We start from the raw sequence: 22,500 nt of genomic DNA on the forward strand, positions 1-22,500 counted from the left end.
ACTAGATCCTCCATGCCAGGGGTCTCCAACCTTGGCAACTTTAAGACGTGTGAACTTCAACTCCCAGAATTCCTCAGCCAGAAGTCTTAAAGTTGCCAAGGTTGGAGACCCCTGCTCCATGCTACGTAGCATATCTGACAGCAAAGGATAGTCAGCAATTTCAGTCCGGAACGAATACTTCAGGGTCTTCCCATGTGATGCTTCGAGTCTTTAAGTCTTCCATGAACCATCTTTATTGTGTATTTTGAGGGTGTCTCCTTGGTTTGGCATCAGGGGGGGTGATCCACCTCCCCGATGCCATTGTCGTACAGTTTTAATGAAGAGTTCGCCCAATAAGAGCTTTGGATGAATAGTGGGTGAAATTATCATTGAAGAAATACGTTTAATGCTTGAATTGGAATATATCTTATTATTTAGGATTAGAGAGATATATGCACTTTTCCTCCAGGGGTTCAACACAAGATACATAGCACCTTCCTCAACGAATACAGGTAGTCCTCAATTTACAACCACAATTTATGTCGCTGAGCAAGAGAGTTAAGTGAAATTTTGCCTCATTTTACGACCTTTCTTGCCACAGTTAAGTGATTCATACGGTTGTGAGTCTGGCTTCCCCATTCCCCAGTGGGGAAGCAGGATTGACTTAACAACCATGTTGCTAGCTTGCAGAGGTTCACTTAATAGCTGTGGCATGAAAGGTCGTAAAATGGGGCAAAATGTCTCACTTAACAACATAAATGTTGGGCTCCATTGTGGTTGTAAGTCGAGGACCTTGCCTGCAGCAAGAAGCATGAATGAATTGCTTTGTTTGCACAACAGACTGGTGATTAAGAATAATGCACTTGTTAAATTTAATTTGGAGGATGCACAGTACATTCTGAATAATCACCTGGACAGGATTCTGGTGTTTGCTTACTTTGTGGTCAAGCTTGTCATTTGAAACAGAAGTACAATATAATCGTTACTGCTAGGCCTTTACTGTATTAAGAAAGAAATATTGCAAACATTCCATTCTCAGGTTATTTACATGAAATTCCTACTAAGCAATCTCCCTTTTCAGAACAAGCATTTGTCCTTTCATGTGCTTTTATTAAACAACAATAGTAGTGATAATGGTGGATATCTCTCAGCGTTATACTGACGCAAACAAATAAATTGTCAATTAATATTGCAGACAGCACCTGGCCAGGTGTGAGGGAGGGAATCTGGAACTTAGTATCAGGGACAAAATAAATTAATTTCATTTATTAAATTTGTTGTGGCCACCCCACCCGCTTAGACAATACCCAAAGTGATTGAAACAGCTAAACACACAGGCCCAAAGTAAAATAACCGGAACAATAAACCTTGCAAACATGATGTGATCCTCAGATACATCAACAAACATGTTAAACTTAGGCCTGGAAACAGAGACAAGTCATATGGCACGGGAGGGCAACTTTATAACCTCTGGACTTCAGCTCCCAGAATCCCTCAGCCAGCTGTCTCAGGGATTCTGGGAGTTGAAGTCCCTAGGTCCTAAAGTTGCAGAGTTGCCCATCCCTGTGTTACGGGCTTTCTGGAACCCTACAAAAGTGAGCCCCATTACTTTCTCTCAGGCAGATGGCTGCCCCTAAGGATTCTTGAAAGAACGCCTTTCCTTTTTGTCAAAAAAATTATTATTTTTTTTAAAAAAAGACATTTGCATTGTTGCAAGCTTGCATGTTTCAATCTTTGTACTAATGATATGCTTTGTACAAAAGCTAATTCTGGGTGCCTTCGTGATTTTGTAATCACTAAGAAGACCCTGTGTGTCTTTTGACCAGCAGCAGTCATGTTGTTAAATCTGAATTTCACAACCAGATCCAGGGTAGTGCTTGTCAAGACAAACAGCAGTCTTCACACAACCTACCAAGCGTAATTCAGTTGTTTTAATTTAATTTTGTGTGAATTCAACACGGGGCAGAAGTGAGGAAGCATTTGCCATCTCCTCCTCTTTTTCCTGCCTGAATTTGTTTCTAACCCTCTGAATTGGTTTCTAAACTTTTTTTTGCCTCACAGTGGAAAATCGACGACAAACCCGTGAAAGTGGACAAATGGGACGGGTCAGCGGTGAAGAATTCGCTGGATGACTCCGCCAAAAAGGTAAAAAACAAAACAAAACCCTTCTCCCTTTTGGAATAGATGGACTCCTCCCCCCCAGTTCCAATGCCTTTCCTATTAATTCCCCCAGGCCTCCCATGCTTGTTTTCGTGTTGGTCAGCTTGGAATAATATCTCTATGATTCTGTAGTGTATGTGCGTTCCTCTGCATTGCTTAAGGACCCTCAAGCTGTTGATCTGCCTCCCTGACAGCCCCCCATCACAACAAGCAAACCCTACTCCCTTCTAACACTGATAATGTTACCTAGTTGGGTCATGAAATGTCTGCAAGAAAACAACCAAGCTCCAAGAACACCTAAGGACCCCACAGTCCTCCCCCTCCTCTTTCTCCTCCTCTTTCTCCTCCTCTTCCTCCTCTTCCTCCACTCCACAAATCCCATTCCCTTGTAGCACTGAAGATGTTACCTAGTTGGGTGATGAGACATCTGCCAAGCATAAACAAACAAGCCCAGAGAGCACCCAAGGACCTCATAGTCATCCTCTTTCTCCTCCTCCTTTCTGCACACCCCACTCCCTTCTACCACTGATGATGTTCCCCACTTGGGTCACGAAATGTCTGCAAGAAAACCACCCAGCTCAGAGAGCACCAAGTTCCCCCCCACACATTCCAACCCTGAGCCCCAAAGATTCTCCTCTTATCGGCGAACCCCTTCCTTCCCTTTGAGGGTGCAAGCTCTGGGCTGACGTGAGCTCTCCTTTCCCAACCAGGTCCTTTTGGAAAAGTATAAATACGTAGAGAACTTCTGCTTGATCGACGGACGCCTTATCATCTGCACCATCTCCTGCCTCTTCGCCATCGTGGCTTTAATATGGGATTACCTTCACCCCTTTCCGGAATCGAAGCCGGTGCTTGCCGTCTGCGTGGTGTCATATCCTTTTTCCGCTGCTTCCCGTCTCAAAAGAGAATTCCTCACTTTACATCGGTCGCTGGTTGCTTTGTTGGGCCACCAGGAAGCCCTGAGCTGAGTTTCCTGACTCTGCTTCGGAAACCTGCCAGGTTTAAGGAGAGCTGAGGTTAGCACTTTTTTTTTTTTTTTTTGCTTTAATTTATATGCCTCCCTTCTCCGGAGACTCAGGGCGGCTTACAATGCGTTAAGCAATAGCCTTCATCCTTTTGTATATTTATACAAAGTCAGCTTAATGCCACCACAGTCTGGGTCCTCATTTTACCTACCTTAGAAAGGATGGAAGGCTGAGTCAACCTTGGCACTAGCAATAACCCTTAGACTTATAGACCCCTTCACAGTGCTTTTACAGCCCTCTCCAAGCGGTTTACAGAATCAGCCTCTCGCCCCCAACAATCTAGGTCCTCATTTTATCCACCTCGGAAGGACAGAAGGCTGAGTCAACCTTGAGCCTGGTGAGATTCGAACTGCCAAATTGCAGGCAGTCAGCAGAAGGAGCCTGCAGTACTGCACTCTAACCACTGCGCCACCGAAGCTCAACAGGAAGCTGAGCTTCCCAAGTCTGATGCTTCTGCCCATTTTGAGTGGAAAGAAAGCTGGTTTATCTCATTTATCTCTTTATCCCGGAGTGTTCTCGCGGGCCGGAGTTGTACCTTCAGTCATTAAGCCAACGGTTGTAAGTCGAGAACTACCTGCATTCATTCTGACCACTACAGATGAGTGGCCTCCGTTCCTTCAGATTTTCCATTTTGTTTTAACTGAACTTAATTTTGATTTATGCCCTGACCTAGCCACCCATCTTCTTAACCAACTCTGGGCGGCTCCTAATCCAAAATTAAAACAACTCATCAAATCCTATTCAAACTATAAACAGATGAAACAAAGACTTGGCACTGAGTTACCCTTCCGAGGTGCCGTTCTCTAATTTTATGTCAGAGCTTGGGGCAAAAACCAGCTCTTCAAAGCTGCTCCAGGTGCATCGCATCTCTCTGATTTATGACTTCTCCTTTTCATGACGTTGCATATCAAGTTGGAACCCAACGTTTTGCCCGAGATAGAGAAACTAAAAGTGAATTCATCCAAGGGAATTTGGCTTCAGACTACGTCTCCTTGAAGCGAGGATGTGAAGTCATCTTTGGTTAAACCGTGGCACCAACCACTCCTTCAAGGAATGGCCTCTGGTGCACCTGATCCCTCATTCAGAAGCATATATTTAGGTACCGGTAGTCCTTGACTGAACAACTGTTTGCTTAGTGACCGTTTGAAGTTACAACGGCACTGTAAAAAGGAGTTACAGCCGGTCCTTGCAGTAGTAATCATTGGAGCATCCAGATGACAGACAGGATAAGTAGGTGGGTGGGTGGGGTTGGTTGGATGGATGGATGGATGGATGGATGGTGGGTAGATAGAGAGATGGATGGATGAATGGATAGATGGGTAGATGGATGGATGGTTGGAACAGCTGCCTCGGAGTTTTGAGTGCTTCATCACTGGAGGTCTTCGAGAAAAGGTTGAACAGCCATTTGTCTGGGATGATATAAGGTCCCCTAGTTTGGACAGGGGTTGGACTAGAAGACCTCCAAGGTCCCTTAGGACCATTCTATGATTCTGGTCTCTTTCTTTAACCTGGCCCAACGTATTTCGTCATGATGGGAATTCTGACCATCTACACCTCATACAAGGAGAAGAGCATCTTCCTGGTAGCACACAGGAAAGACCCCACAGGGATGGACCCCGATGACATCTGGCAGCTTTCCTCCAGTCTGAAAAGGTAACCCCCCCCCCAAACCCCTCCTCTCTCTCCCAGGACTCCCTAAAGTCTGCCTAGAAGGGAAAGGGTGACCCCTTTCAGGCCAGCTCCCAGAAGCCCAGCCATTGGCCCTCCCGCCACGCAGAGAGTTATGTTGAAGTCATCCTGCACGGATCCAGGCGTAAAATAATTTGGATTGCAAACTCAGCAAAAGTGCTCCACCTTTTCTCGGCCCACGGCTGAGTGACCGGTGAGGAGTAGCTCTATCACCAAGAGGTCACAATTTAATTTAACTTAATTTAATTTAATCTTTTATTCTTTATTCTTATTTTGTTTTATTTAGTATTTATCTTGCTTTTTATTTTTATTTTATTTTGTATTTATTTTATTTGTTATTTTATTTTATTTTATATTTCATTTTATACTATTTTAATTTTAATTGTTAATTTTATAGTTTATAGTTCATTTTTTATTTCACCTAATTTTATATTGTTTACTTTATGTTATTATATATTTTGTGCTTTTATTTTATTTCATTCATTTTTTTTTATTTTACCTTATTGTTACCTTATTTTATATTTTGTATTTTTATTTTATTTTATATTTTATTCATTTTTAAATTTTACCTTATTTTATGCTATATTATTTTATGTTATTTTTTTATTTTATTTTATATTTTATTCATTTTTTATTTCACTTTATTTTATTTTATGTTATTTTATATTATTTATTTGTATTTGTATTTTATTTTATATTACATTGTTTTTTATTATATTGTTTTATGTTATTTTATGTCACATTGTTTTATAATTTATATTTTGCTTCATTTCGTTGATTTTTGGAAAGCGCCCCCAGTGTTAACCAGCTGGACGGTTCCCCTTCTGACCCCCTCCTGTCTGTGTCCCTTCCCTTTTGGCAGGTTTGACGACAAATACAGCCTGAAGATGACATTCATCAGCGGCCGAAGCAAGCAGCAGAGAGAGGCGGAATTCACCCGATCCATCGCCAAATTCTTTGACGGCAATGGGACCTTAGTAATGGAGACCTTTGAACCGGAGGTCTCCAAGCTTCACGACAGCCTCATGACGGAAAAGAAGCTGAAATAGGCTGCCGGCCATCTTCCCGCTTAGATCATGCTGAGCTTTAAAAGTCAATAAAGCAATCAAAGCCAGAACCTACGACAACCTTTGTTTTGTCCTGAAACCCTCCCTCCTTTCCCTCCCTCCCTCCCTCCGTCCATCCCTCTTTTGGGCAAAAGAGGATTTTAATGCAGGACCTGCGAAGCAGACTTTTAGGATCTAGGTTTTGGGTCGGTTTTGCTTCCCTTTAGACCACGGATGTCCAGTCTTGACCACTTATAAGACTGGTGGACTTCAACTCCCAGAATTCCCCAGCCACAGGGAATTCTGGAAGTTGGAAGCCCCCCAAAGTCTTAAAAGTTGCCAAAGTCGACATCCCTGCTTTAAGATCAGCATCCTTGGGTGCCATCTGAGCTTGGCGATATTCTTGCATTTTCTTTCATTTACCAAATGAAGTAACGTCACCTGTGTGCAGCATCCCCAACGCACTGATGTCGTTCCCTAGTTGGGTCGTGAAACGTCTGCAAGAAAATCGCCAGGTTCCAGAGTGCACCAAGGACCCCCACAGTTCAACCCTGAGCTACAAACATTTTAAGGCTTTGGGAACCTCGATTCGCAAAGCAATTTTGGAATGGGAAAAGTTGAGCCTATTTTTTTTTATTTTTATTTTTATTTTGTTAAATTTTATTTTATTTTTAAATTCTGCGGGCATTGTCAAACAAAGGCTGAATCGGGATTTGATTTCGGCAGGGAATGACTGTTTAGTTAATTGTGATTGTGTTTTTCAATTATGTCTGTCGTTTAACCGATTTGTCAAGCTCCACTTTTCTTTTTTCTTTTGATCTATTTTGGCGGATTTGATTTTGGAGGTTTGAAGATACTGGTGCTCCTCGACTTACAACTGCAATTGAGCCCAACATTTCTTGTTGCTAAGTGACACATTTGTTAAGTGAGCTCTGTCCCATGTTACAATCTTTCTTGCACCCGTTGTTAAGTGAATTGTTGCAGCTGTTAACGTCAAACAGTCAGTAAATGAACTGTTGTAAGTCGAGGACTGCCTGCAAAAGGAAAAAAAGTGATGATTTAAAAAATATTTTCCATCTGCTGTGTCCCTTTTTTGGTGCATTTTATCCATGCAGTTAAAAAAAAAAAAGAGGTGGAAACCTCTCTTTTGTTCCTTGCATAAACTGCCGTTTTCTAAAAATAGTGGGTTTTTTTTCCCAATAAAAGACAAAAACTTAACATGACAATTGTGGAATTGTTCGTGAGTGTGATACACAGTGCTGTCATTTTTTGGGTAGATTGCAATTCTAATCATTTCCACATGCATCCACACAGGGCTGATCTGAGTCACTTGGTGAATATATAGGGATTTATAAAAAGTTTCATTCACAGCTTTGTTTTAAGCCCTAAGCTTTAATAAAAGCTATAAATTAATTATATAATCATAAATATTGTAAGAATTTTTTTTTAAAAAAAGAGAGAGAGCCACTTCAGTGTAGTGGTTAAGGCATCAGGTCAGAAACCAGGAAGCTATGAGTTCTAATCTCATTTTGGGCACAAAGGCAGGTGGGTGATTGAGCCAGCCACTTTATCTCAGCCCTAGGAAGGAGGCAATGGCAAATACTTCTGAAAAAGGTGGTCAAGAAAACTCCAGTCTCTGAAAATCAGACAGTATCGAATGGGAGGGTAAAAATTAGAAATAATATCAGGGAACAAATTACCGATTTGCAATAGAGGCGTGCATACATTTTTTAAGATAATTGCAGTGCAAAAGTGGGTTATTTTTCCTTCCTGCTAGAATACGTGTGTACTTTCTGTGTTTCAATATTTACAATACCGTCATGTAGAGAATTGCAAATGGGAACTTTTCTAAAGCTGTTTTTTTGGAACACACCTTGGAATAAGCAATAAAAATACCTTGGTGTTTCTTTAAAACATTTATGGACTACAACTTGGTTATAAAATTGCCTGGGAGTTTGGGATCAGTAAAATAATAATAGTCTCCCTCATCAGATACGCCGTCTTTAAAGGATGCCAGAAGGGTGTGAAAAGACAAAGCAATATTAGTGTCACTTTTAAGTTAATAAAAAAAGAACACTAATCTTTTAATTCCCTGCAAAGTGGGATTGGCAGATGCGTCTCTAACCACTGTGTATTGTTGCTGGCGATGGGCGCATCCCTCCCCATCTGTCAGTTGTTTGGGATTAACAGCACATTACTATATCTGCGGAGCTTCTCAAGTCATCCAGGTCATGGTTGTCCCAAAGGTGCTTTGTCAAAAAGCAACTGGTTGTTTTTTTCTTGAAGAGGTTTCGCTTCTCATCCAAGAAGGCTTCATTCAGTTCTGACTGAAGAAGCTTCTTGGATGAGTCAGAACTGAATGAAGCTCCTCGGATGAGAAGCGAAACCTCTTCAAGGAAGAACAAAGACCAGTTGCCTTTTGACAAAAGCACCTTTGGGACAACCATGAACCTGGATGACCGAGAAGCTCCATTAGACATTTCTCCCCAATCTCCAGATCTCTCGAAAATCTCCAGCGATGGAGCATCGTTGGTGGACCGCCTCGGATGCATTCGTTCCCTCTGTGGAGCTCATATCCCTTGTGTTTGCTTGTTTCAGACGTAGAACATTAGAATATCAGAGTTGGGAGGGACTTCAGAGGTCTTCTAGTCCAGCCCTCTGCTCAAGCAGGAGACTGTATACTGTTTCAGACAGGTGGCTGTCCAGTTTCTGCTTAAGCTTCCTCGGCTCCTACCAGAGACTTTGTCCTCTGGACAGCCCAGGATTTGCCTCTGGACACTGGATTTGATTTTCAAATGGTTTGAAGCTGCAACGTCTGCTACTTAAAAGTAATAATAACCCCAGAAGTCTTGATCTTGTATTGATGTAAAGTTCCAGTGATAGAAAACTGGCTGCGAATCTCTTCCTCCCTTCCCCTTCCTTCCTTTCCTCCCTTTCACTTTCCCTCCTTCCCTGTGTTTCCTTCCTTCCTTCCTCTCTCCTTTTCCCTCATACACCTTCCTTCCCTTTCCCTTTTCCCTTCCTTGTTTTCTCCCTCCCTTTCCCTTTTCCTCCTACTCCTTCCTTCCTTTTCCCTTCTTCCTGTCCTTTTTCCCCTCCCTCCCTTTTCCCTTTCCCTCCTTCCTTCCCTTCCCTTTTCTTTCTCCTTCCCCTTGTTTCCTTCCTCTCCTTTTCCCTCGTACACCTTCCTTTCCTTTCCCTTTTCCCTTCCTTGTTTTCTCCCTCCCTTTCCCTTTTCCTCCTACTCCTTCCTTCCTTTTCCCTTCTTCCTGTCCTTTTTCCCTCCCTTTTTCCCTTTTCCTCCTTCCTTCCCTTCCCTTTTCTTTCCCTTTCCCCTTCCTTGTTTCCTTCCTTCCTTACTCTTTCCCACCTTTTCCCTCCTACTCCTTCCTTTTTCCTTTTATTCTTTTTTTCCTTGTTCCAGCCACCCCCTTTAGTGCACAGTTGAGTAAGATTTAATTTAATTTAATTAATTCAATTTATATGCCGTCCCTCTCCGAAGACTCCGAAGATCATAAGCCTTGTCCTGTTGGATGAGACCGCTGGTCCATTTCATGCAGGAGTCTGTCCCCCAGTTACCCCTAGGAAGCCCACCATCTTCCAGCAGATGGCCTTCAGAGGCAGGTCCCTTGGAATCACACAGGTAGTCCTCAACCATAACTGAGCCCAAAATTTGGCCCCCATTTTATGACCTTTCTCGCCTCAGTTGTTATCACTACAGTTAATAAGTTGTATAACCTGGTCACTAAGTGAATCTGGCTTCCTCCATTGACTTTGCTTGTCGGAAGGTCACAAAAGGGGATCACATGACCCTGGGACACAGCAACAGTCTTAAGTATAAACCAATCGCCAAACATCTGAATTTTCACCACATGGTCATGTAGATGCTGCAAAGGTTGTAACTGAAAACGGTTATAAGTCACATTTTTCAATGCCGTAACACTGAATGTTCACTAAACTGTCATTTTTAATCTTGTAAGTAGAGGGCGACTTGTATTGTCTGCATTCTCCCTCTCTCCATTCAATTTTTCTCTCTCATCCATCATCTGTCTGTCTGTCTGTCTATCCAGTGGGTGAAATCCAATTTTTTTTTACTATCGGTTCTGTGGGTGTGGCTTGGTGGGCATGGCAGGGGAAGGATACTGGAAAATCTCCATTCCTACCCCACTCTGGGGCCAGCTGGAGGTATTTGCTGGTTCTCTGAACTGCTACCGGTTCTCCAGAACCTGTCAGAACCTGCTGGATTTCATCCATCCATCCATCCATCCATCCATCCATCCATCCATCCATCCATCTATCTATCTATCTATCTATCTATCTATCTATCTATCTATCTATCTATCCTTACCCAGAAATCCTTGATTTATTTTTAAACTTCTCTTGGAACTCAGGGTGCTTCCCTCCAGTTTGCCTCCATCCAAGCTGAGGATGGGCATGAAAAAAAGCAATCGACTCATTAGAATGGTACATGTGGCTATTATTTAATACATGTTTTTCTTTCTGGAATCTCAGAGCAATTCAGGGCTGAGAAAGCCCCCAGGGGAAAGCGATGTTGTCTTTCAAGGTGGAAACAGCTAGGGGAAAAAAAATTCATCCAACAAATCACATGGTCCCGATTCAGATCCGGTTCGGGGTTGGATCTTTCCCTGCCGATCCTTCTGTGGACTCCTCAATCGATTCTGCCACCGATCCCTACAAACGGAGAATCTCTCACTCAAAGCAACCAGGTAGAGAAAAGTGGACAAGGGGTACTAAGAGTGCATAATTAGACTTTAATTTCACCATTCAACAAAGGGATTCAGAGGTCAGTTACAGATTTGCAAATGGTTTTGTTCCTATCTTCAGGAACTGATCAAAGACCCAGAATCTGCCCTGGACTTCAAACCCTAGCACCCCATTACAGCCCATTGTTCTGGACCTCCTTCCACTTAGTGACTCAAGTCATGGCAAAGATCTGCTAAATGAGCCACGGAGAAGCTTCCAGCTTTTGGGCCAGTATCTCCAAGTCTGAGGTTCTCCAGTCAGGACAGTTGGAAGATTCTCCTGCTGTTCTCCCATCCTCACGTGGAGAGGTGACGGGAGTCATAGACCACCAAGGTGGGATGATACCTTCAAAACTTTGGCAGTTTTCAGAAGCCTGGGCTTTTCAAAGAAAAGGAGAAGCTTGGGGGAGACGATCCTTGACGAAGGGATGGAGATACTCACAGTGCTTTCAAAAGCAGAATCCATGGGTTCTGGAGACACTTTCTGTCTGAGAAATCCTCCATATCTAATCCTGCAAAAGAGAGAAAGGTTGGTGGGACTTCCATCTTCTAGCAGATCATGGAAGCCAAAGTTTTTGGGTCAGCGAAGATGTTAGGCTACAGAAGTGTATTCATTGGTGGTTTCACCTCCATCTCCTGAAGGACCATTGTCATCCTTTGGTGGGGGTGGGACCTCTTGGCCGCTTGAGAGGAATTCTCACGGAGAAGGTTCCTCAAGCTTCAAGACCAGCTCCATTCCTCCACGCTCCGTTATTTATGAGGGGGTCTTCGGTGCTCTCTGAGCTTGGTTGTCTTCTTGGAGACGTTTCATGACCCAACTAAGCAACAGTGCTAGAAGAGAATGGAGTACTAGTACTGCTACAGCACCAGCGATGTTAACCGAGTTAAGCTCAGAAAGCCCCCAAGGACCCAACTATTAACACCAAGATCAACACTCGACCAACAATCAAGCAGCAAACAACACCCCAGACAAGGAACTCAGCCAACTCAGACAAATAACCAAACAGTAAAGAAAATTCTAGTCAAGGAACCAGCAAGAAGATTCTCACCAATGTTGATAAGACAAATGATTGTATATAAACAAAGAGCACTCTATTTATATACAGAAATTCCTGTATATAGTCCTCCCTTCGAGCACTGATGATATTCCCTAGTTGGGTCATGAAATGTCTGCAAGAAAATCAGAGAGCACCAAGGATCCCACAGTCCTCCTTTTCCTCCTCCTTGTCCTCTTCCTCGCAACCTCCCTCCCTCCTAGCACTGATGATGTTACATAGTTCGGTCATGAAACATCTGCAAGAAAACATCCAAGCCCAGAGGGCACCAAGGAACCAACAGTCATTTTCCTCCTCCTCCTCCTCTTCCTCCTCCAACTCTACCCCCTTCTAGCACTGATGATATTCCCTAGTTGGGTCATGAAACGTCTGCAAGAAAATATCCAAGCTCAGAGAGCACCAAGACCCCCCAAGATCAACTCCTAGCTACAAATATTCTCTTCTATTGGTCTTCTTTATGCCATCCAGATTTCCAACCCCACTTCCCAGAACCTCCAGAACCTGTCAGAACCTGCAGGATTTCACCCCTGCTTTAATGGAATCTGCCCATCGTAAATTTTGACAATCGTAAGATGAGGTCGATTACTTCTCCAACCTGATTGCAGCGGTCATAAAACGAATACGATTTTGCCCCAAATCAGAAGTCAATGTGTAAAATGAGGCTGAAAATGGTTGTAAATGAGACCCAAGTATTCAACTTGCAGCAATGGGACCACAAGGGGGGACCATGTGGGGGGTGGGTCCCCATTGTAACTTTGAATCTCTCTGGTTGCAAAAACAGGTTGCGACTCACTTAACAACCACCTTGCTTAGAAATCCTGGTCCCAATTGTCATAAGTTGAGGACTACCTACATTGTAGAGCCCTACATGCACTGTGGAGGTGAGTTTATACCTTCTACCCTTTGGCAGGAAAGTACATGGGATGGATGGATGGATGGGTGGATGGATGGAGAGATAGATGGATGGAGAGAAGGATGGATGGAGAGATGGATGGATGGATGGATGGATGGATGGATGGATGGAGAGATAGATGGATGGATGGATGGATGGATGGATGGATGGATGGATGGAGAGATGGATGGGTGGATGGAGAGATGGGTGGATGGACGATGTCCTATCAAGTCATTGTTGATTCCTAGCAACCACATTTTCTCCATGGTGTTTAGTCCCTAACTTGGTCCTTCAGATTTTCCAAGAGCAACCCCATCACAACTGTGAATCCATCCACCTTGTTGATGGTGTTCTCTTCTCCTCCTTCCTTCCTTCCAATTTTCCTAACATTATGGACTTCTGGGTCTTCACATGGATTGATTATCTGCCATCAGGTCAGTTCTTTTTGACCACACAGATTCGGTCCAGGAGGATCTGTCCCCAACCTGGTCCTTCACTTTTTCCAACGGTGTGCCCATTGTCCCTGTGACTTAATCCTTTGACCTTGATGTGGTCATCGTCTTCTCTTTCTTTCTACCCTCCCAATATTATGGATCCCTCAAGAGGGCTGGGTCTTTGCATTGATTGATGGATTGATTATGTGTCTTCAAGTCAGTGTGGACTCTTAGGAACCATACAGATGTTCTCCAGCAGGACCTGCCCCCAACTTGGTCCTTCAGGTCTTCCAGAGGTTCCTCCTTCATCCCTGTAACTGGATCTAACCTCCATGCTACTGATTGTCCTATTTTTCACATTTGTATTGTGGATTGATTGATACATGGCATCAGGTTGGTGATGAATCTTGGTGACTATATAGACAAATTTTCTCCAGGAGGATCTATCCCCAACCTAGTCTTTCAGCTCTTTAAATGGTGCCCCCATCATAGCTGTAACTGAGACCTTCCCCTTTGTTGTTGGTCAATCTGTTCTCCTTCCTTCCAACTTTTCTAGCATTGTGGACTTCTCAAGGCAGCCGAGTCTTCACATGGATTGATTATCTGCCATCAGGTCAGTTCTTATTGACCAGAAATTTTCTCCATGAAGATCTGTCTTCAACCTGGTCCTTCAGGTCTTCCAACGGTACATCCCTCATCAGTGGTATTGGAACCATCCATGTTCTGTTGGTCCTCCACTTCTTCTCTTCCTTCCAACTTTCCTAGACTTATGGACTTCTCAAGACAGTTGGGTCTCGATATCCTGTGTCCAAAGTAAGATAAATTGAACCTGGTCATTCATGCCTTGAGAGTGGTGCAATGGCCTAGAGGTGGAGCTCTTGCCTCACGATCAGTAGGCTGTGAGTTCGATCCTAGGTAAGGCAGATATTTCTCTCTCTGGGCACAATGAGAATATATCTGCTGAACAAAACTCCGCATTGGTAACAGGAAAGGCATCTGGCCAGTAAAAACACTGCTAGCTCCATTCAGTTGCCTGGACTCCATCCCACAAGGGATTATGGGATTGTTAAATGATGATGATGATGACTCATGCCTTGAGTGAGACTTCTGGATTGATTTCATCCATAATTCATTGATTTTCTTGGCTGTCCATGGTTTTCTCATGAGTCTCCTCCAACCCCAAAGACCAAAACCCTCCATCTTCTTCCTCTTCTGCTTCTTCAGAGTGTCCCAGAGAAGACTGCACAGAATAGCTTGTCTTCTTCTGATCTTTGATGGCATAGACACCTTCGGATATCTGAGCATCTTCTCCAAGCATCTTCTTCAGGTCCTCATCTGTAGCCAGCTTCTGCCCATCTCTTTGCTCTTCAGTTCTAACCCTGGTTGTCTACCACCTAAAACGGAAAGCCCATTTGTGTTTGGTTCTTTGCCTACCCTTCGATCAGCAGTTTGTGGGGTGGGACCATGTTCCTCCAGTCCTTCTGAAATGGATGAGGCAAGAAGAGATGCTCAGGCCTCCAAGTTGTGGCGCTTTTGAGACGGAAGAGAGAAAGAATTGGGAAAAACCCATTTTGTTCTCATCCTGCTTCTTAGCAAAACCGCCACAATAACTTCCCCTTCTTCTCAACTCTGACCTCTTGAGACAAGGAAGAAGGTCTTGGGCCAGGATGGTCCTTTTTTTGACCTAGGCTCCCTTAGCAATTACTGTCAAAGCCTCTTTTATTTACACGACTATGAATTACGTTCATTCACAGTCAGCAAGGTTGGTCCAAACAGTTTTGCAAAGGAATCTTTCTCAACGCACCTTATCTCGTTTGGCGAGCTGCCACGTAACTTGTTTCCAGCCGCAGTACAAGGCCAAACTTGGCACAGAGTCTCTCAGAGTCACGGAATGAACAAATTGTTTCCTGCAAAAGCCCCCTCCCCGTTCGCCCCTCTTTTATTTCCTATGGGAAGGGCCAATCGCCTGCAAGGTGTGGCTTTACTCCTGAGTTGACCCTGCTTCTGAATTGTTCTTGTCTTCTGGCAGCTCTGGGAATGGGCTCCAGCCTTTCCTCTGCCTCACTGCTGTTTAGCTCCCTCTCTGCCTCTGACGCAGAACCCTCGTCCGAGCTTTCCTCCACCCCCCCAGGACTGGCCCAAGTCCCTCCCCAACCTCCTCACTGTCCGACTGCCACCAGTGGGCCACAACAGGTCCTACTTACCACACTGGTAGGAACTTCTTCAGCATCGCGGTGAGGGCCAGGAGAAGCAAAGCCACCCCGATAATCGAACCGAGCATTAAGGTTTTCCTTGATTCTGGAAGAGAGCAACAAAACAGGTTGACCTTCTCACCTCTAAGGTGACCCTCAGGACCAAGTGACAGGTAGAAGCTCCATGAGAAGAAGGTTCCAGAGTTGGCCTCCTGGGTCAACCCCACGCTAGCCTCCTCTGGTATTTTGGATTTGAACTCCCCAAATTCTCAGCAGCAGCCATTGCAGATATTCCTCATTTGTTTAGTGACCGTTCAAAGTTACAGCAGCACTGGGAAAAAAAGGGACTTATGTCCCTTTTTCAGACTTACGACTGTTGCAGCACCCCTGGGGTTATGTGATCAAAATTTGGACATTTGGCCACGGACTCACATTTATGACGGTCGTAGCGTCTCGGGAGGGGGCACGTGATCCCCTTTTGCGACCTTCTGACGAGCAAGGTCAGTGGGGAAAGCCGGATTCACTTAACAACCAGGGGACTAACTTAATCATTGCAGTGATTCACTTAACAACTTTGGCAAGGAAGGTCGTCCAACGGGGCAGAATTAATGTCAGCCCTGGAAATCTTCAGGGCTGCCACAGCAAGGCTGGCTGTCACTGTGGGAACGTGAGGGAGGGACACCTATGTCTCACTTAGCAACATAAATTTTGGGCTCAACTGTGGTCGTAAGTCGAGGACGACCTGTAACGTGTTCGAATCCACGAGCTTTCAGAAGCCCAACCTTGAGATGATGGTGGGGAAGCCAAGGAGGAGAAAAAGGACCAAAACCATAACAAGGCCTGGGGATTCTGGGGTTACTTACTCACGCGCTCAGGTGCCGGGCCACTGTCGATGCTTCCTCCGAACCCCCGGCCGCTGCAGTGAGGAGGGGCCCATCCGTAGCTGCAGTGACAATTCTTTTTGCTGTTGCAGACCTGGAATGCATCGAGTTCATGAGCAGCCAAGAACTGTGTTCCCTTTTCTTGGACAAGAATAATCGGATTGTGGAGCCCTCGGTGCTCTCTGATTTGGTGGTTTTCTTGCAGAGGTTTCATGACCCAACTAGGGACCATCTAGAGGGTTTGCAGAGAGGAAGAGGAGGACAACTGTGGGGTCCTTGGTGCTCTCTGAGCTTGGTGGTTTTCTTGCAGACGTTTTATGACCCAACTGGGTAACACCATCAGTGCTAGAAGTGGATAGGGTTTGTGGACGAGGAGGAGGAGGAGGAGGAGGACTACAGGATCCTTGGCGCTCTCTGTCAAAGCGTGAATTAGCCTCGTTCCCCCTCCCCCGGGGAAACTGTAATTAATTAGAGGTGAATGTATCTTGTTTTCCATGCTGTATACTTTCAAAGAAAGAAAACCTGAAGTATATATTCTTAGAAACATTTTATTATAAAAACAAACAAAACTAGGTAACTACATCTTTACCGGATAAAGGGAAAAGATCAGGAAGGTAGAAAAGAAAGAATGTAGACATGCGCAGTAGCTCAGTGTCTCACAAGACCAGTCTTATCTCAGTTGCTACAGGTAAATAAAGTTCTCTGGCAAGCTACCGTAAGTCTTAGGATGGAAGCTCAGCTGGCAAATAAATAACGCAGTGACACTCTCTATGCTTGGCTGCTTTTGGGAGACGTTTCGTTATCCAAGCAGGTAACATCATCAGTGCTGTAGTAATCCTGTACCTCCCCTCCTTTCTTGCCCTGATGATGTTACCTAGTTGGGTCACGAAAGGGGAGGTGAGCTAAAACTTCCCCCCTCCCCAAACTTTCTGGTCCCCCCGATCTGTTCTTGGAAGGTCAGCTCCTTGTTACTTACCCCTTGGTTGTTACACTTGGAAAAATCACAGTCGTAATTCAAAACTGTCTTGTCGACACATGATCGATTTATGCAGACCTAGAAAAAAAGAAACAATGGACGGCTGAGGAATTCTGGGAGTTGAAGTCCACCAGTCTTAAAATGGCCAGGGTAGGTTGGAGTGACCCCTGGGATAGGAGACGCAGGGACACTGGAGTGCCAGCCACTCTCTCCTCTCCTGGCAAAGACCAACTCCATTCCGGGCTCTCCCTCCGTGCTGTGTCCCCCTGCCTTCTTCCCACCTGGACCCTTCCCCCTCTGACCTTGCTGGGGCCACAGGAAGTCCCATCTTTCGCCGTTCCGTCATCCTTCCCGTGGCCCTGCTGGTGAGAGATGACACTCCAGCACAGAACGTCATCGATAGGTGTCTGAAGGATGGAGAAACCCAGAGGAATTCTGGGAACTTTATGGACGTTAGTGCACTGGAGCCTCCCGCAAGACACGTCTCTGAGAAGACAGAAAAGGAAGGCAGAAGAGCCCGGATTGGCTTCTGGTGGCTTTTAGGAGCAGCAAAAGTTCTGCCTTGGTAGTTGATTTTCAGGTTGGAAAGAAAGGGACCAGAGCAGGGGTGAAATCCAGCAGGTTCTGAAGAACTGGTAGCGGAAATTTTCAGTAGTTCGGAGAACCGGTAAATACCAGCTCTGACTGGCCCCAGAGTGGGGTGGGAATGGAGATTTTGCAATATCCTTCCCCCAGAAGTGGGGAGGGAACGGGGATTTTGCAGTATCCTTCCCCTGCCATGCCCACCAAGCCACACCCACTAAGTGACATCACACCTACCAAGCCACGCCCACAGAAACGGGAGTAAAAAAATTTGGATTTCAACACTGAAATCCAAGTCCTTCTGCAACTTCAAGGAGCCTAACAAGAAAGTTCTCCCATCTCTAGCCAGAAATACGGATGAGGGAGAGTACAGGAGGTGGAGCTGACTTAGCAGCTGGAGAACTTAAATCTGTACTTTTCAATTTTGGCAGCTTTTAAGATAGGTGGACTTTGATTCGCACAATTCCCCAGCTAGCATGGGTAGACTCCAACTCCCAGAATTCTCCAGCCAGTATTGGTGGACTTCATCTCCCAGAATTCCCCAGGCAGCATAACTGGACTTCAGCTCCCACAATTCCCCAACCAGCATGAATTGAATTCTGGGAGTTATAAAGTTGTCATGATTGAAAAAAGAATGCGGATTTAGGAGTTGTCAACAAAGGACACTCTTTTTATGTTCTTTTTTTAATTTTTTTTAATTTAAAAAGTTTTAACAGTCATTACAATAATTTTCCTCCCTTAATTCAGATAGTCCTCTACTTACGACCACAACTGAGGTCAAAAATTCCATTGCTAAGGAAGATTAATAGGAGATCGTGCCTGGTTTTACAACCCTCCCTTTCTTTTTGCCGCCGTTGTTAAGCAAATCCATGCAGCTGTTAAGTGAATCATGTGGTCATTAAGCAAATCCAGCTTCCCCCATTGACTTGGCTTGTCAGAAGTTGGCTGTGGAATTCTGGGAGTTGAAGTCCGCCAGGCTTAAAGTGGCCCAGGTTGGAGACCTCTGATTTAGATGACCCTTCTGGCCTCTTCCAGCTCTTATCATTCATGGCTGGCTGGGGAATTCTGGGAGTTGAAGTCCGTCAGGCTTAAAGTTGCCAAGGTTGGAGACCCATGATTTATTTATTTATTTTATTTATTTATTTTATTTATTTTATTTTATTTTATTAAATTTCTATACCACCCTTCTCCCGAAGGACTCAGGGCAGTGAACAGCCACAAGATAAAACACATAAATACAAACATTTAAAATAAAATAAAAACGAATTAAATAATTTGGCTGAACAAATTTAAAATACCGCATAATTTAAAAACAAATTAAAATTTACATTTAAAAAGGGGAGAAGATTTAGGCCATTTAGATGACCCTTCTGGCCTCTTCCAACTCTATCATTCATGGCTGGCTGGGGAATTCTGGGAGTTGAAGTCCATCAGGCTTAAAGTTGTTAAGGTTGGAGACCCCTGACTTAGATGACCCTTCTGGCCTCTTCCAACTCTATCATTCATGGCTGGCTGGGGAATTCTGGGAGTTGAAGTCCACCAGGCCAAGGTTGGAGAGCCCAGCTTTAAAGTCCATTTGGGCTGAACTGGGAGATTAGAATGAGATCAGCTCATCAAGTCCCAAAGCACCATCAGAATAACAGGACCACACAGTTGGGACCTTGGAGGTCTTCTAGTCCAACCCCCTGCACGAGCAAGGGATCTTGTACCATTTCAGACAAATGGCCGTCCAGTCTCTCCTTGAAAACCTCCAGTGTTGGAGCACCCACGACTTCTGGAGGCAACTTCTGTCCCCCTGGTTAATTCTTCTAACCATCTTTCGCCCTTCTGACGTGCCTTTCATGCAAGCAAGGAAATGCTAGCTGGGATAACTATCTCTTTCCCCCAGGAGTCAATGAATGATCTTACTTTTCTGGGCATTTTTTGTATCCGGATTTATCCGTGCCGCAATTACCGGTTCGGTCTCCTTGCAAATTCACTTCCTTGTAGCAACTGAGTGGAGCAGGTTTGGCAGCTAAAGTTTGGGAGGTTGGGAAGGGGTGAGAGAGAAAACGAGAGAGGTCAAAAGACAAAAGCAAGATGGAGATGGACCAGGGATGAAATCCATCCGGTTCTGTAGAACCGGTAGCGGAAATTGTGAGTAGTTCGGCGAACCAGTAAATGTCACCTCTGGCTGGCCCCAGAGTGAGGTGGGAATGGGGATTTTGCAGTATCCTTCCCCTGCCATGCCCACCAAGCCACGCCCACCACGCCACACCACGCCCATCAAGCCACGCCCCCAAAACCGGTAGTAAAAAAAAAATTGGATTTCACCACTGAGATGGACCCAGCATTTAGGCAAAGATTCACTGAAGATTATTAGTCAAAAATAAATTTCTGCTCATTTGTAATCTTTATATAGATGATATAGATTTATTTATTTATTTATTTATTTATCTGTAAGGATTTATCTATAAGCATTCTACACCTATAATATATCCATAATTTAAATATATCAATAAATACAGTATGTAGATTTAACACCGTTTTATAGATTTAAATACATAGAAATATATTTATATTTCTGGCTTAGAAACCAGAAGATGGTGAGTTCTAGTCCTGCCTTAGGCATCAAAGCCAGTTGGGTGACTTTGAGCCAACCACCAGGAGATGGGGAGTTCTAGTCCCGCCTTAGATATGAAAGCCAGTTGGGTGACTTTGAGCCAACCACCAGGAGATGGGGAGTTCTAGTTCTGCCTTAGATATGAAAGCCAATTGGGTGACTTTGAGCCAACCACCAGGAGATGGGGAGTTCTAGTTCTGCCTTAGATATGAAAGCCAGTTGGGTGACTTTGAGCCAACCACCAGGAGACAGTGAGTTCTAGCCCTGCATAAGGCATGAAAGCCAGCTGGGTGACTTTGGGCCAATCACCAGGAGATGGTGAGTTCTAGTCCCACTTTAGGCATGAAAACCAGTCGGGCAACCTTGGAGGATGAAAACAAGCCTTGAATGCCTCCAGGCCAGGGGTGGGCTGGCACTGCCCACATGAATGCCAAACAGAGTTAGCAACCTTGGGGGGTCCGGAACGCCCTCCCCATCGACTGCATCTCCATTTTGCTCTTCCATCAAGAAGACCCTCCTTACCTTTGCCGAAGAACGTCTGGCAGTGCCGGTGGATGTCCAGGCAGGCCCCCGAATAGCAGGTGCTGTCGATGCCACAGGGCATCCCGTTTTGCTTGAAGACATCCGGGGGGCAGCTTTCCGAGGTCCCCAAACAATATTCGTCCAGATCGCAGTCGGAGACCGCTTCCCTGCACACCGTCCCTTCCTTCAGCAACTACGGCAAAGAGAGACCCAGAGCTCAAACAAGGCTCGTGCCAGGCCCCCAGGTGGTGGGAATTTAATAACAGAGCTGGAAGGGACCTTGTAGGTCATCTAGTCCAACCCCCCACCCAAGCAGGAGACCCTACACCATTTTTGACCAATGGCAGCCCAGTCTCTTCTCAAAAGTTTCCAGGGATGAAGCTCCCACAACTTCTGAAGGGCCTGGTGGCTCAGCAGACTAAAGCACTGTTAAGTAACACCAGCTGTCTGCAATTACTTGCTGGTTCGAATCTCGCCAAGGCTCAAGGTCGACTCAGCCTTCCATCCTTTCTAAGGTAGGTTAAATGAGGACCCAGTTTGTGGGGGGCAATAAGCTGACTTTGTATAAATATACAAAAGTATGAAGGCTCTTGCTTAACGCATTGTAAGCCGCCCTGAGTCTCCGGAGAAGGGCGGCATATATATCAAATTAAAAAAAAAAAAAAAAACTTCTGTTCCACGGGTTGATTGTTCTCACTGTCAGAACATTTCTCCTTATTTGGAGGGCATTTGCCCAAAAATGGAGAGAATATCTTCATTCCCACAATGGACGAACGGTTGCAAAAGCTGATGGACTTAGCAGAGATGGCTAAATCAGCTGCTTTAATTAAAAAAAAAAAGAAGAAAAGAACGCAACTCACTTTGTTTCCACTTGGAAACCACTTCTGGACTTAGTGGGGGGAAAAAATGAAATGTTGATTTTGGATTTTAGGAAGGTTTGTTGCTATAAAAATGGCTAGTATACCGGTAATCCTCAACTTACAAGCCCGACATTTCCGTTGCTAAGCAAGACAGCGGTTAAGTGAGTTTTGCCCCATTTTACGACCTTTCTGTCCACCGTTGTTAAGTGAATCGCTGCACTTCATTTGAACCTGGTTTCCCTCTTGATTTGGCTTGTCAGGGAAGTCGCCAAAGGGGATTGCGGGACTCCGGGACACTGCGACCGTCATAAATGTGAGTCGGTTGCCAAGGGTCTGAAGTTTGATCACGTGACCGTGGGAGTAGGGACGGTTTGAACAGTCGTAAGTGTGAAAAATGGTCATAAGTCACTTTTTCCAGTGCCGTTGCAACTTTGGTCACTACATGAATAGTCAGTCGTATGTTGAGGAATGCCTGTAAAAGGGAGCTAGTCACACGAAGGCCACAACTGTCTACTCGGGTCACAGGACATCACGGTGTGACGTCATGGCTGGCCGTTTGCTATTTTAACCTGGTTTGTTGCAAACTCAGATGCTTATAAGTTGACGGCGACGGAAAGCAGCGAAGTGTCAAAAGCGCTTTACGCCCCCTGGAGCTGCTCTTGGTCTCAAAGTCCTGGGCCAGGACAGCCCCAAATAGCCCCCCCAAACAGACCCACCTTGCAGTCCTGACAACAAGGTCCCTGAAGACAGTTGGCACCGGGTATCAGTTGGCAATCGTCTCGACAGCAGCCGCTGGCTACACATGCCTGCCACAAAGGAGGAGGAGGGAGCAATTAACATTC

General features: G+C 44.9%; 2 protein-coding genes across 2 annotated transcripts in view; one reads left to right on the top strand and one right to left on the bottom strand.

Moving 5' to 3' along the window:
- Positions 1-5,970, top strand: part of SPCS2 (signal peptidase complex subunit 2) — a 10,489-nt gene extending 4,519 nt beyond the window's left edge. The window contains exons 2-5 of the mRNA XM_070943040.1: positions 2,041-2,124; positions 2,850-3,009; positions 4,682-4,817; positions 5,716-5,970. Of these exons, the coding sequence (XP_070799141.1) occupies positions 2,041-2,124; positions 2,850-3,009; positions 4,682-4,817; positions 5,716-5,902 (567 nt within the window). The 3' untranslated portion in view covers positions 5,903-5,970. The remainder of the gene's footprint in view (positions 1-2,040; positions 2,125-2,849; positions 3,010-4,681; positions 4,818-5,715) is intronic.
- Positions 5,971-10,516: 4,546 nt separating this feature from the next.
- The window catches only part of LOC139317220 (disintegrin and metalloproteinase domain-containing protein 9-like), a 29,042-nt gene continuing 17,058 nt past the window's right edge, over positions 10,517-22,500 (bottom strand). The window contains exons 13-21 of the mRNA XM_070944214.1: positions 22,375-22,464; positions 20,799-20,991; positions 19,583-19,688; positions 17,395-17,578; positions 17,093-17,170; positions 16,099-16,210; positions 15,248-15,341; positions 11,105-11,174; positions 10,517-10,591 (exon numbers count right to left, since the gene is read on the bottom strand). Coding sequence (XP_070800315.1) covers positions 10,517-10,591; positions 11,105-11,174; positions 15,248-15,341; positions 16,099-16,210; positions 17,093-17,170; positions 17,395-17,578; positions 19,583-19,688; positions 20,799-20,991; positions 22,375-22,464 — 1,002 coding nt within the window. The remainder of the gene's footprint in view (positions 10,592-11,104; positions 11,175-15,247; positions 15,342-16,098; positions 16,211-17,092; positions 17,171-17,394; positions 17,579-19,582; positions 19,689-20,798; positions 20,992-22,374; positions 22,465-22,500) is intronic.

This window comes from Pituophis catenifer, unplaced genomic scaffold (genome assembly GCF_029215685.1).
Source record: "Pituophis catenifer annectens isolate HBS135680 unplaced genomic scaffold, rPitCat1.0.hap2 SCAF_4, whole genome shotgun sequence".
Lineage (NCBI taxonomy): Eukaryota > Metazoa > Chordata > Lepidosauria > Squamata > Colubridae > Pituophis > Pituophis catenifer.